Genomic DNA, 14865 nt, shown 5'->3' with positions numbered 1-14865 from the left:
CCGCGTTTGGTGTTTCAAGCGGCAGCGCTTCCCCTACGCATGCAGCCATCCCGGGCGCTGTCAGCCTGACCCCAAACGGACGCAACACCAGCGGGTACTCCCCGCGAACCGGTCCTGCGAGGGCAGCGGGCACAGCCCGGCCGCTATCGCGGCCCCGGGGGCCGACACGCCGCCGGCCGCCGCCCCGCGGACCCCCAGCGCCCGGGCAGGACGGGGAGCTCCGGGCCAGGGCGGGGCCAGCTCTGCCCCGCGACCCTCGGGGAGCCGACCCGCTGCGGGAGTTCTCCCGCCCCGCGTTCACGGCGGCAGAGGCCAGGGGCGGCCGCAGAGCGGCTGCGGGACAACGGCTCCTGGCGGGAGGGAGGCGGCCGCCCGGCTCGGCCTGACCCCGCCGCCCCTCACCTGCCCGCCGGGACGCGCGGCCCACCCGCCCCCCGGGCCGGAGCCACCTCCCGGGCCCATCCCGGTCCCCGCCGCTCCGCAACAGGTGCGCGACAGCCGCACTCACCCCTCCGCCATGAGCCGCTCAGCCGCACCGCCCGCTCTGCCCGCGAGTGGGGCAGGATGTGAAACCCGATCCCGGCCCCGCCCGGGGGGCGGTGCGGCTCGGCCCGGCGCCCGTCCCGGCCTCCGGGACCCCCGGCCGCTCCCCGGGTCCCTCTGCTGGGGGCCGCCGCGCCGGGCCGAGCCGGGCTGGTCCGGGAGGGGCGGGCCGGGGCGGGGCGGGCGGCGGCGGCGGCGGCGGGGCCGCGGGCCGAGGGCAGCCTCTGGCGGCAGCCGCTCCGGAGCCCGCAGGGCCCCAGGCGCCGCGGAGCCCCTGCCGGGCCCTACCCCACCCGGCCCTGCCCAGCTCTTGCCCCTGCTCTTGCCCCGGTCCGAGGGGTGAAAATGAGAAGTGGAGCCCTGGCTTCATTTTTGGAGAAGCTGAAGCATTATTTGAGATACGGGTCAATGGCGACGATCAGCTCTCATGACCAGGTTGGTGAGGAAAATCAGCAGCAGGAGTCACACCGTCCATCACGGGTGGTGTGGGGCCCTCGGAAGCGCGGGACAGTCGCCTGCCCCCCGGCTTTAGGGACACAAGACTACCTGGAGACTGTGGCTGGTGCAGGTCCCAGGTATAGCCTGTGCTCGCTCCTGGATCACAGCTGCCCCAGTAAATCGTGGGTCCCGGTGATGGGTGTCCCCAGGTGCCTCCCGCGGCACCCAGAGCTGGCAGGGGGGTTCCAAACAGGCAGCTGCCCCTGCGGCACATGGTACTGTAACGGCTCTGCTCTGACATCCTCCAAAAGCAGAGATGGAAAGTCGGACTTAGGCAAGTGGAACTTGAACCAGCCTGGAGCATTGTGAGAAGAAAATGTCTTTGTCTACGCTGGATGCCAGGCTGTCCCTGCAAGGTCACACAGTGGGATGATGAGCCTTGGCTCAGCCCATGGTGTTAGTCTGCCATACATCTGGGTTTGCCCAGACATGCCTTCTTTTTTGCCCCAGTAATTTTGTCTCAGCAGGTTTTGGGGACTTTCTGCATTCGTCTGTGCCCTGAGCGCATAGCAGTCTGGCCAAGGCTGTGTAGGAAGACCAGGTGTGGCTCCATGCACACACAGATCAACCATAAGCATACGAACAGCACTTCAGGCCTCGGAAAGGTAGAGCCCTGCTCCTCAACTGGAATGAGTAATCTGCATAAACAAGCTGTGAGCCCCACTAGTTCAGCATCTGTCAGCCACCAGTTTGAAGTATGTCACTTGGCACTGTGGCACAGCAAAGCCCCCGTGATCTGAGACTGCTGCAATGTGGCACTGCTCCCAGTGAATTTCATACAGGGTCTTGTTATTCCAGCATAGAAACAACCTCATGCAGAGGCAAATCCTGGGGGTGCCTCAGAGCCTTCTAACTGGGGATGCAAGACTTGGCAGCTGCTTGGTGGATTTTGCCACTAACAGAGTGATTTTTGGCCTGTGTCACAGCATGCAGCAAATTTCTCCTACAGTCACAAATGAGTCTGTTCAGCTTATTAATCACCCTGGGCCAGCCAGCAGAGAGGGTCCCTGCACAGGGCGATACCATGCTTGTGGTGCTCTCTTGCAGACAGCGTTTTGGCACTACTGAAGAACTTCAGAGTAACTTAATCTGAAGACATTAACATGAAAGTCCCACTGCACTTTTTAATAACAAATAGAGAGACAGTGAGATCATGGCCGCGGCACTCACTGGCTGGACACGCAGCTGCGTTGTGCTTACCAGGGAGGTCCACGCAGTGAGGGCTGGGCGGGAGCGGGGTCCCGGCAGGGGCTGTGAATCTGCTGGAGATGCCTGTGGTGCTGCAGGAGAGTGGGCAGAGGAGGCTGAGTTTTGTGGGGCTGCAAAGCTCAGGGACTGAGGCTAGCAGGGAAGGAAAGGAAGAGTTAAACCAGGTCTGTGTTGGAAACAAAAGTTTTCTGCTGTAGCTGTAATGTGGTTGAATTGGCAGGTTTCCTTGTGGAAATGCAGATGTTATTCGCCTTTGCCAATAAAGACTATACCCGTCCTCTGTGAGAAACAGCGGTACTGGGAAAATGCGTATAGCAGCCTGACAGTCTCTGTTCAAGGGCTCTTGTAGATACAGACTTGGTGTATAAAAGGTTTAACAGCCTGATTGACATTGCTGTGCTAGCAAGAGCCTTTGGACAGACTGAAAATAGAAGCTGGGGAGATGAGAGGTTGGAAAAGCCCCATGTTCAGGGGCCTCCCAAAATGAGTGACCCGATGCAGTACATGGGAAGTTGGCTGCAGGAGGGACCAGACAAGCATTCATTTTTTCGCAACCTTCTCATTTTATTCTGCATATTTCAGGGTTTGATGATTACATGTAGACTGTTTTCAACCTATGCCTCTGGCAAGCTTGATGGAGAACCTGTAACTTCATTGCTTAGCTGCTGCGGCTAAAACTCTTGGGATGTGATTCTGCACGTAGCATGCTAAGAGGTCCCCTCTCTCTGGCAGCCAGAGCAGGTGAGCTGGAGGCACTCAAGGACGCAGAGGACACACTGAGGTGACATCTCAGATCTGTTCTACTTATGGGCTAGCAGCCCCATGGTGTCTTGCACAAAGCCATGCAGCAGGAGGGCGTCTCTTGATGCATCTCCTTGCTCTTGCAAGGAAACCGCCATGAAGGCAGAACCTCGCCACCAGAGGATGGTGACATACCTGCTAGCACCAAGGATGCTCTCGGAAGCAGATATCCCCACTGCTGTAAGAGGAAGGCTGGGTGAAAGGGTGTTCAATTACCAGGCATGATAGATGGCTCTGAGACTGACTTGCACACAGGTGCAAAGCTGCCAGACCAGGGTCCACCTCTTTGGGAGAGCCAGGGAGCACTGGTGCACATGAACTATGTCAGCACCAGTGACTCAGGGAGGGGGAGAGGAATCCCAGAGGGGAAAAATTAAGCAGATAAGGGAAATGCTTCTTTTGTGGGACCTCTGCAGTGACTTTTTCAGAGGCTTTCACAGCTTAGGCAGTCATGGACTGAGGAAAACTTCTACTTGTGGTACCTGGTACAATAACAGAAAGATGTCCTTCTCCAGGGATACAGATGGGTCGCTCTGTGACACGTACATGGGAGATTAAGCCCACCAGTCACGATGCCTGCCATCAATATACCAAAGATGGCAGCAGGAGATGAATACAAAGTATCTGAACAGTCTTTAACAGCATGGCAAAGATATCACAGTGTCTCTGAGAACAGAGGGTTATAAACCCTGGCTCTTTTACTAATAACAGAACCACACTGCCTACAAGAAGAAATGGCCTTCATGAATTGTGAGGCTGTGAACACTAGGTCCCTGTAAGATGAATTAAGAGATGTATGATCAATGTTTCCAGGCCAAAGTATCCCCTTGCTGCTTGTTCTTGGCTGAACTGTCACTGAAGAACTGCAAAAGGAGCCAGCTCCCTGACACCATGCTCGAATAGTTTCTTCAGATGCTGCTCCCAGGTGGAAGAAACTGTCTCTGAAGTCACACACTCACCCTCCTTTCATGAAGCTGTTCAGCTGGTGGATGTTTGTGCTTGTGCACACACTCTACATCAGGAAATGGCAGGTGGAGGACCTTGCATGAGAAGTCTTCCTCATCTGTGGGTGTGGAAGAACTGATGATGATAAAGGTAAGGAAAGCTTGGTATTGCACTGCTGCTGCCCTGCCTGCATGTACCAGGCTGGGGAGATGGGGCAATACCCAGGCAGATGTGCTGCAGCTGTGAGCGCAGCCAGCACGTTGCCCTGGAGGTTTGGGCCAGCGGGCACTGCACTTGCTCTGCCTCTTTTGACAAACTGGACTCCACAGCCTGGAACCAGCCCAGTACCAGCCCCACAGCAAGTGTCTATACAGTAAGGGGGGATTAACAGCTCCAGCCAAGGGTGAACAAATCCTGTGTTGAGGAGAGACTGGTGGTACTGGGAGTAGACGTCAAAAATGCTTGGCAGGGTTTGGGTGTCTGGGCTTACGGCCAGCGCTGGCCCGGTCCAGCTGCAACCTTGGATCAGCCTTCCAGGGCACCGGCACCGGCAATGGCGGGAGGATGAGGTGGGAGATCTTTCATCAGGAGCTCCCTGCTCTTCTTGGGAGCTGCACTGAAGCTCAGGTCCTCACCCTCGGCCCCGCCTGAGCTGCGTTCCAGTGAAGCTTGTGCCAGGCCTGGCACCTTGCTGACCCCGACCCATCAACTGGGTCAGCAGTCACTCAGCTGTGGCTGACCCTGGCTACTATCACCGAACCTGCTCAAACAGTTCACCCACATGCATGATGGGATCTCCATCCTTGGAGATTTTCAAGGTTTGGCTTGCAAAGTCATGATTGACCTGATCTAGTGTGGGTGATGGTCTCACTTTGAGCAGGAGTTTGGGCTAATGCCCTCCAAAAGTCCCTTCCAATCAACATATCTGTAATTCTATGTCAAGGGGCTTGACGTTCGAGCTGGGCAGGCAGATGTGATGAACTCTTCATTATTTCAGAGCACGGACATCTTGAATCAAATGTCTCAAACACCTTATTGAATGGGACCAGGCTGACCTAGATGCAGGAGCTGCTAGCTGAGGTTCTCTGCATTGTGTGCCGTGAGAGTCCTCTCTGACAAATGATCTTAGCATATATGAGGCAAAGGAAGAACATCTCTGTTCTTAATTAACCCTGTCTGTGTTTTGAAGCAGATTGAAGATACTGGATAACCCAGGACTGTCCTTTGGAAAGAGCTACTTGGAGATATTTGGCCACTTGTAAAAATCAGCAGGTTTTTTTTTTTTATAGCGGGCATGATGTAAATTTATATAACAAGCCAGATGTTGTGCAATGGGGCTTTTTAAAAATCATCCTGACCCAATTTTTTCCATCTTACTGTCTTTAGCTCCCTTGCAAAGTAAGCAGTCATGCTATCGCATTACCAATTGGCAACAGCAGCAGCTGGCTGTAACCCAACCTTAGCAGCATGGGACATGGAAACAGATGGAGCAGCAAATGCTCTTTGTTTCCTCTCCTACTTTCTAAAACAGATTGTGACTAAAAACATACAGCAGAGGTTTCTGCCGTCTTCCCTGCTACCGTGGCTCCCTGGCTGCTGACAAAGCTACTAGATGAGCTCTAGCAGGGGTTACTGCTCCCCACAGCAAAGGAGAGCTCTGCCTTTTTAGAGAGGAGCTGCAAAGAGGGGAAGGGCATCAGATACAATCATTACAGGCCCTTAGAGGGAAAAGAAGGGTGCTAGGAACCTGAACTGGCACCATGAATGATGTGGAGGTAGGAATGTCCCTTGTGAATGAGGAGATGGACTCTGCTGTCCTGGTAGTCTTTGTCCCGAAGGTGGCCAGACACGGGAAGGGAAGTCCATGCTCCCAGGTCACTTTCTATGAGCCGAACTCTGAAGCTGCTGGCAGTGAAGGTCAGGAAAATGTCCACAGTAGAGGTTTGCCTGCTTTCAAAATTCCCATGGGACAAGAATCCCCAAAATAAGGTGCATATGTCCCTGCCACAACATCAGTACAGGTTCCCAAGGGACTTCTACTGTATCGCAGCCTGTCGCACCTCTTTGTGTCTGGTAAGTTCTCTGATGTTTTCAGGCTACGTCCTCTAAGGATTTACTGATTGGTCCAAATGCATGAGCTGGGCAATGGTGCTCGCTTCCCTGCAGGAGACGTTATACACCGGAAAACAGGAAACTGTGTGTGGGTCAGCCACATGAGTTCCACCACTAGCTGCCTTGAGCTGAGGGACAGCTGCCCAGAGCCGAGGACGCTTGCCGAGAGGTGGGTGGACAAGGCCAATGACATGAGGCTTAGCTGGCACCACCACGTGCCCCTGAACAGCAATGTGAGCAGTGGTGACACAGCTATCCCATCTCACTGTAACTCCCTGCTCCCTCTCCCACCGGGCTGCACAAGCTGCCTGACCCGTCTGGCTTTGCTGTGGCTGATGTTTGTACCAGACAATGTAATATTGTTGTAGGTACTTGCCAAGAACTGAGTTTATTTTTAAGCCACAGACAGAACCTGTAATTCCTCAAGCTAACCCTGCAGTCTGATGTTTTTTTCTTACAAGCCTTGACAAATTAATTGAATCCCCAGTTCTGTGAGAAACCGAGAAGGAAAGTCCCACAGTCAGGACTCCAGAGTTAAAGACAGACAGGGATACGTGAGGTCACCTATGTAATTTCTCAGTGCAGAGGCTCTGCTGGTGGTATTTGTTGCTGGCCTTGTTGTCTCCTGGGGCGATCATTCAGACATCCATCTGAGATCTTGTCAGGGTGTTTTGCTTTATAATCTACCTAAGTTTTTATCAGCTTCATCCCATTATTCTTGTCCTTCTTAACTATCACCAAAATTTTTGCTTCATTTTGTTGTTCATAGATGTCCCCAGCTGAAATACCTGCAGCTTGTAATTTCTTACTGTATCCTTTCAGTGCAGTGAAATAATAGTGTTAACTTTTTTAAACTTAATCCTTTTTGCCCTCAGACAGTGTCCCAAGTTCTGCCTGTACAACACCTGCTTACTAATAAATACCAATAACAAAATGTCCTGTTATGAGTGCAAGAAGTGGTTTATTACATGTTATCTTTTATCCTTACGCATACAGTAAAGGGTTTGAGGACCAGCTGTGCTCCTGCTGAAGTCAATGGGAAAGGCAGCAAGTTCTTTGTTCTACCGTGTAACTGCAGGGAAAAGTTAAGTTTCCAAACCTGTGGTTGCCAGCACTGCAATGCCCAGCATCCCTATTTGCATTTGCTGCACTGACTTTTTCAGGCAAGCTCGGTTCCTTTCAGCATCCAGGTATTCAGCTCCAGGCAAACCGCTTTGAAAGCTGTTCTTTGCAAGTTTTTTAAACATCTGGGATATCTACTAAGCAGACCAACTCAACTAACAGGTTTGTCTTTTGAGTGCTGTGCACACAGGCTGGGTGCTGACAACCTGAACACATGCATCTCTGTCCAAGTACCTCCATGCCGCCCTTTGTGAACAGCTGCTGTTAGAGAAGAGAGGAACCACTTGGGCTTAGGCCTGAGCAGTCTCAGGGGACCACCCAATGCAAACCCTGGGGTAATCCCACATGACAGCACATCTGTAGGAGGCCACAGTCAGCCCCACCATGTTGGAGTGGTCCCGTGGCACAGCCCGAAGCACAGGCTGTCGGGCAGCTCGTGGGGATGAGGCAGGTTTGACATCAACCTGGGAAGTCAGTCTGCAGGCTGGAGTCAGGATCAGGCCAGTGATGGTGACCAGGGTCAGACACAGCCCAGTGATGGCCGTGCAGTGACAAGGCAGAGCTGAGGACAGGCCAGGCAGTCAGTCTGCAGGTCGGGGACAGGGAGAGCCACAGCTGGGCATGGCCATGCACACGGGCACACTGGTCGGAGCACTGGAGACAAGCACACCTCCAGCACAGCTCAGAAGGGGACTGAGGGCCCAGGGCTGATGTGAATTGGGGCTCCTGGGCAGGGCTGGGCTGCAAGGTGAGGCCGGTCAGAGATATAAGGGCTTGTTAGCACCCTTGGGGCTCTGAGAACAGCTTCAGAGGCAGGGATGATAACAGGATGAGCACGGTCGGTCTAAATGAAGCCCAAGGTCTGCCTCCCCCAGTGTCCTGATCTCCAGGAGTGGTCAATAGGAGACAGGGACAGGGAGAGCCACAGCTGGGCATGGCCATGCACACGGGCACACTGGTCGGAGCACTGGAGACAAGCACACCTCCAGCACAGCTCAGAAGGGGACTGAGGGCCCAGGGCTGATGTGAATTGGGGCTCCTGGGCAGGGCTGGGCTGCAAGGTGAGGCCGGTCAGAGATATAAGGGCTTGTTAGCACCCTTGGGGCTCTGAGAACAGCTTCAGAGGCAGGGATGATAACAGGATGAGCACGGTCGGTCTAAATGAAGCCCAAGGTCTGCCTCCCCCAGTGTCCTGATCTCCAGGAGTGGTCAATAAAGGGAGATCTTCCCCCTTCCCTCATAGACAATTCCTGGGCAAGCAGAGGTGGAGGGGTGTAGGTGCTGGCACTGCTGCTCTTTCTATTAACAGCTCTCCAGAGCTTCTAGGAGAAGGCGCATTGTCCAGCACTGAGACTAGAAGAGAAGCTGAGGAGGGGCAGGTTGATGCATGGGAGAAGCTCAAATCTTGTAACCAGTGGTGCCAAGTCCTTGGGGAGCAAATCCTCATCTCATGGAGACAGACTATGATCATCTCCTACCCAAAAAAGCAGGGACCTCTGACTAGCAGCCGGTCCCTCCACATGTCCTTAGCACAGACCACAGCAACTTTGTGCAGGTCAGTGGGCTGTAGCTGGGATCCACATGAGGAAACAGAACCTTACGCAGTTACCATCAGATCCATTGGACACCTTGGAACCTATTCAGGATCTTTGCTGCTGGCATATGGACATGGTGTGCATTAGCTTCACATTTTTAAGAGTTTTTTAATGTTTAAATTAATATTTCAACAGCTTTCTTTACTGTGCTTTGTAGCCATACCAGCCTATTTTTAGTGTTTTTCCTTGTGGTGATATAAACTGTTCTGAGCCACTTTAGCAATCTCCATGCTTCCTATAAGCATTCTGTCCTTTTGGCTTATTCATTTTCTAATAAACTCTTTTGGGAGGAACTTCTTTGTTGCTGTTGTTCTTTTAATGATACCAAATCAAATACATTCTACTCACTCTTATACATCTTTTTTTTTTAATAGCACGGTTCTGAATGAAGCCACTCACATGTCTCAGCACTAAACCCAGTCACTTCTTTTATGTTCTCCAACCAGCTGCTCCAAAAATAAAGCCTTTGTGGTATCTAAAAATGCAGGAACTATATCATGTGCTGATGTGACATTTACTCACTGAATGTGAGGGTAATTGGAGACTCTTCACTACAGTGACATTTTCTGCCTCGGCAGCCTCTGTAATCTCCTAAATATATCACTGTCACCACCACTGTTTTTGGAGACTGTTCACTACAGGAGCCCCCTTTGCCTATTTAGGTGTGAATTGTCTTACTACAGAGGTTCAGTGTTAGAAGACTAAAATTGTTTAGGCATGTTAACTCTGAGGTTTCTTTCGCACCCAGCATCACTCCTCCACAAGCACTAGTCAGTCAGTTCTTCCTGTGTAATCTGCAGCCTGCTATTGCAATGTCCCACTGAGTATCTGTCCTGCACCAATTTCTGATAAGAAGGTCCTTCTCAAAGTTGGGTAGGCCAGTTGCTCCACCTTATTTTTTGATTGCTAGAATTTGTAGAGAAGCACATTTGTGGCTGCTACCCAGTTTCTGTACCTTCTTAGGCCAGGCTTTGTTTAGATCACATCCTTCCATTTGTAATTTCTTCTTCTTCAGCTTTGTCAACCTCCTTCACCATCTCTTAACTTCCGATAATTTTAATAAATTAGGGAAAGGTGACCCGAAATTTAGTGCAGGTTTGCACATCAGTCTTCACTTGGTGCAAATACGCCCCCGTAACCGGACGGAATGCGGCAGCCCGACTCCTCCCCTCGCAGCCCGTGTCCGCATTCCCGCGACCGGCTCCCGGCCATCTGCGCGAGCTCCCGCCAGAGAGACCCCGCTACAACCCTGATCCGGAGGGGCCACGACTTCCCTCGGGCACGGCTGCACGGGAACGCGCCTCCGACCGCCCCCAGCGCCGCCCCCGCCGCGGCTCCTCGGCGGGGCCCCGGCAGAGGCGGGAGTGAGGCCGACAGGCGGGCCCCCGAGCGGCGCAGGCGTGGGGAGGCGGCGCAGGCAGCGGGCGGTGCGGCAGAGACACTAGCCGTGCGGTCCCACATGGTCTAGCGGTTAGGATTCCTGGTTTTCACCCAGGCGGCCCGGGTTCGACTCCCGGTGTGGGAAAAAAAAGCAGTTTTTTTTCTATTCCCTTGTTGTTAATTCTGCGAGATCCCTTCTACCATCTGCTGCGCGGGATAACACGAACGACTCCCACTCCCCGCGACGTTCTGCATCTCTTCAGGGACCTCCGTTATGCGAACGCCCAGCGCTCATAGCAGCGTCAGGCCGTATGAAGAAACACCAGGGACGGCTGGTGCTCCCCCCACAGCTCTGCAGTGAGGGCCAGTCCCTTCTACAGATCAAGACGTCCCACAACCAGGAAAACTGTTGTTGAGAAATGTGTTACTGAGGGCTTCCCGCCTGCCCCTCGGTTAGCTCCAGAGGAGAATCCAGCCAAGTGTGTAGGCCCTGCACCAACAGCCCCACGGAGCTGGACAGCCATGGCCGACCAGGCAGGGCAGCACTGCAACACACCAGGGCTGGTGCTGGGCTGGACACAGAGCATATGCCGCCGCTTGCCAGCCAAGGCCCTTCATTAGCCACACATAGTACCCAGCCCTGCAAGTTTGTGGGGCTCATCCTTCCTCCCATGCCACCCTGGCATCAGTCAAGGGCAAGGGGTGTGTTAGTGGAGCAGACAAAAAAAGACAAGTCTGCGGCCTCCTTCCAGAGCCTGGCTCCAATGGGACCAAACAATGGGAGAGAAAATCCTTAGGGAAATCCACCAACATGAGCCCAAGCACATGCTTGATCACAGCTCTACCATGAGGGAACAAGGAACGGGGAGCCGGTCAGACCTGACCTGCGGGTGGCTGACTGGGAGGGGTGCTGACGAGCAGCAAGTGACAGCAGGGACACAAAGCTAGGAACAACCACGAGAAACCTCATTTTATCTATGCAAAGATCATCAATTTTGTTTGCAACCAACCCATACAAAAATGATTAGGTTGGAACAGACCTATTATAGTCATGCTTTTTTAAAAACAGCTATTTTTTCCAAAATGTCCCAAACTCAATTAAGTCACCAGTTCAGCTTAGAAAGGCTTGGAAACTCTGTGCAACAGCTTCAGTATCTTCTTAGACTATTAACATTTCAGGAACTTTGCTAGAAATTACTGTAAATGGCACAGTAGCCTGGGAGTTTAACAAAAACAGGTTTTAATTTGGAAATCTATGGGCCCAAGTTCTTATACCTCAACTGGTTTAAGTATTTCTATATGTAATAGCGAAATTATAATTTCAGGAGGCAAAGTTTGTTTAGAACTTCTCTTTACATTGTTTCAGATTTGTAGGACAAAAAAGAAAGAACCTAAAACCCCCAGCCATTATTGCTTATCTTCTGCTGACTTCAGCAGGAAACCCATTCAATGTTTTCTGCACTATGTTGAACGATTGGCCAAAACCTACTGCGTATTATTAAATTTAATTACAAATGAGACATTTTATGGGCTGGAAGGGGAAACAAAGCACTGTTAATGAGACAAGCGGGTTTTGTTTCACAAAACACTACTTACTTTCCAAGTTAAACCATCAGCTTCAAGGCTGCAGCAGGCTGTATCTGGCAATTGGGCCAAAAGCTGCACCAGAACACCAGGCCACTGACAATTTCAGTTATACTTGGGACTATAGTAGCCAAAAAGCTGTCAGACACTGGTGGTCCCCTGAGGGGGTAGTCATTTCTGGCAGGAGGGTACAGCCGTAACACCTTCAGATGCTGTCACTCTCAAACTTAATGAATCTTGTCCGAGCCCTCAGCCAAAGGGAGGAAGGAAGAGCACAGACGCTGTTAAATCATTTTGCCAGAAGAACCGATCATGAAGGAACACAAACAATTTCACACCCCTGCCCAATCTATGACAATCTACTCTGTTGCTCTCTCCTACAATAAATAACAAGCTTGAAATAACTGATCTTTAACACTGCCCCAGACTGTCATCCATTTGGCCCAACACAAGATAGAAGTATTTCAACAAAGTAAGCGCATATGACGCTTCCTCCTGTGTTCTCAGGCTCCAGCATCAGCTCAGGGACTTGCTGACCCAGACATGACTTACACACACTGTATTTGTCACAACAGATCAGTTCTTTCCACCAGGAGCTTTCCTCCTCTGGCATGAGATCCCCGGCACGATTCTTGCTTGGCACTGCCACCCAAGATGTCCTGCTTAGGCTGGAAATGTTAGCGTAAGGATCAACTGGGATGTCATGAAAAACATTAGGCTGTTTTTACTGCAAGTGTAAAGTTACTTGACGTAACAGATGCAGGCAGAAATTTGGACACAGATAGCCTGTCTAAACAGGACACACTCTTGTTATTCTACTAACAGTGTAGTGCAATAAGCATTTGAAGAGCTAAACACAGCTTTTGGAGCTAAGAGGCTGTAAAACCACTTATGGTTACATGGTGCTCAAGAAGGGGAAAAAAAAAAAACGGTTTCCAAGGAATTACACCTAACCTGGCTGAGACACCTGTGTACGGTCGGGATGGAGGCTGGGGCCTATGACAGAGTAAAACCTGAGGAGCTGCAACAAGCTTGCCAGAACATGAGAGACTGTGACAGGGCTCCCCACACACGGGGCTCAGTGCTGCAGTGCAGGAGGGACTCAGCTGTGGCTGTTCCCCAGCCGAAAATGGAAGTGAGGCCCCGAGCCCACAGGCACACCCTGCAAGGCCCGCAGCCATGCTGCCCAGTCACCGCACAGGACTGTGCTAGACTCTCGGCCACGTCGCACCTGTTGGCCCGACTCTGGCTGCGGGATGACGCCCGGGAGGCCCGGGCCGCGCCAGGGCCGGGTGAAGGCCGCAGAGACAGGGCTCGGAGGCCGGCGGCGGCGCGAGGCTGCCCAAGTGACCTTTGACCTTCCCACCGCGCCCCCAAGCGAGAGCGCGAAGGCGCGTGACGGCCTCGCCCGCCTGCCCGCGTCTCGCGAGCAGCCGAGCCGCCGACTTCTGTGCGCGATGTCTCGCGAGAGGTGGCGGGCGCGCGGGGCCTCCACTGGCCTTGTGTCTCGCGAGAGCCCCTGCGCCGGGCGCTGGGCGCCCCCGTGCCGTGCGCCGAGCCTGCGAGCGGCACGACGCGGCGGGCGCCATTTCGGGGAGCAGCCGCCCGTGCTAGAGCCGGGGCCCAGCCTGAGTCTGGGGACCGCCCGCCACGATCGCGCTGCCCCTCGCCGCCTGCCGCCGCGGGGCTGGCCGAGCGGCGCCGGCCGAGCGGTGCCGTCCGTCTGAGGTTTAGGTGCCTGCAGAGGGCTCCGGAGCCCTCGGGCCCATCCCCCACCGTCCGCGCAGCCAGCGCCGGAACCGGGAGCCGCTACTGCCGCCGCTGGACCTCGGGCGCCCGAACGAGGACAGCCCCCGCCCGCGGCGCAGGTAACTGCCGGGCGGGGGGCCGGACCCCGGCCTTGGGCGAGCCGCGGCCTGGCCCGTGGAAGCCTGCGGCCCGGGAGGCCTGCGCCGCTCCCACCGCCGTGCTCGCCTCTCTCCGGCCGGGCGGCCCGGGCTCCTTGCCCTCGGGGGCCGCCGCTGGCCTCCCCGCCACTATCCACCCTGCGCCTTTTTGGGCTCGGAGCGCCCAGCGCGCTGCCGCCGCCCTGAGTGAGCGGCTTGGCCGTGTGGGTTTGGGTCGTTACTGTCGCCACGTAGCGGGCGGGTCCGGCTGTGCCTGCCGCGGCCTTGTCCCTCCCCGATTTCCCCCACGATGGCGCTGTGCGGAGGGGCCGACCCTCGTCTGCTGCTGTGGCCGGAGCTGGTGGTGCCCGGGCGGAGCGCCGGGGGAAGGCTCTGGCGCCGCTCGCGCTGTGGGACGGGGCGGGCGGGCGGCGCTCAGGGTTCGGCAGCCGGGGCGCGCAGGGACTGGAGGCCCCTGGAGCGTGCGGGTGAGGTGCGGTGCTCGGAGTGGAGCGGATCGGTTCTGGCGCAGCCGTGTCTCGGAGAGCCGGGACTCGTTAGATGCCAGTCGCGTAGGGCGTGTGCGGGAATTGCGGGTGGATCCTGCTGAGCGGAGTTGCCTGTGCTGCTGGGAGCAGAGCTTCTCTCGCGAGGCGTCGGCGATCTCCTTAAACCTTCCTGATGCTTTTCCAGGAAGATCCTTGCAAAAGTGGAGTTGTCATTTCTTGGAACTTCGGAAGCAAATAATTTCGAGGAGGGAACCTTCTTAAACTCTTGTTATGTCGTATAACACAACAGAAAAAGGCAGAATATGCTTTCAAAATACTGGCTAGATTGGTAGCAGTCAATTTCATATCCCTTTAGGATTTCTGTAGACCCACAAAGTTTCGAGTGTAGTTCATTGTTTGTTTTGATGATTTGGTGCAGTTTTTTGTTGTTGGGCTTTTTGTTTTTGTTTGGTTTTTTTTTTCTACAAAAATGTCAGACATGGAGTTTTTTGAGCAACCTGGAAGGTTTCTATGAAAATTATTTTAAGTATCTTAAGCGTTTAATGAAAGATATTGTCATGATTTTCTACTAACTTGAAATTAACGGGGAGTCTTATTTGTGTTTTTTTTTTTAAAAGAATAATTTTATATGTAGCATTATTATCTGCATTTCATGATTTACCAAGTTGATAGTAGATCTGT

General features: G+C 53.6%; 2 protein-coding genes, 1 long non-coding RNA gene and 1 other non-coding gene across 11 annotated transcripts in view; 3 read left to right on the top strand and 1 right to left on the bottom strand.

Moving 5' to 3' along the window:
* LOC104487573 (rho GTPase-activating protein 39) overlaps positions 1-653 on the bottom strand; it is a 55078-nt gene extending 54425 nt beyond the window's left edge. Inside the window, exon 1 of the mRNA XM_086760380.1 lies at positions 509-653. Coding sequence (XP_086616506.1) covers positions 509-519 — 11 coding nt within the window. The 5' untranslated portion in view covers positions 520-653. The remainder of the gene's footprint in view (positions 1-508) is intronic.
* A 133-nt stretch (positions 654-786) lies between these two features.
* On the top strand, positions 787-7036 carry LOC147598672 (uncharacterized). The gene is made up of 3 exons (XR_015260341.1): positions 787-978; positions 3865-4146; positions 6092-7036. It is a non-coding gene; the product is annotated as an uncharacterized LOC147598672 (long non-coding RNA).
* Positions 7037-10278: 3242 nt separating this feature from the next.
* TRNAE-UUC (transfer RNA glutamic acid (anticodon UUC)) lies at positions 10279-10350 on the top strand. The gene has a single exon. It is a non-coding gene; the product is annotated as a tRNA-Glu (tRNA).
* A 2995-nt stretch (positions 10351-13345) lies between these two features.
* Positions 13346-14865, top strand: part of RBM39 (RNA binding motif protein 39) — a 34478-nt gene continuing 32958 nt past the window's right edge. For all 8 annotated transcript variants that reach the window (XR_015260349.1, XR_015260350.1, XM_086760861.1 and 5 more), the window contains exon 1: positions 13346-13657. The gene's annotated coding sequence lies outside the window, so the exon portion shown is untranslated. The remainder of the gene's footprint in view (positions 13658-14865) is intronic.

The sequence above is a fragment of the Chlamydotis macqueenii genome, chromosome 16 (genome assembly GCF_036417535.1).
Source record: "Chlamydotis macqueenii isolate bChlMac1 chromosome 16, bChlMac1.mat, whole genome shotgun sequence".
Taxonomy (NCBI): domain Eukaryota; kingdom Metazoa; phylum Chordata; class Aves; order Otidiformes; family Otididae; genus Chlamydotis; species Chlamydotis macqueenii.
Note: the sequence above shows the minus strand (reverse complement) of the source record. Positions and strands in the feature narration are given on the sequence as shown.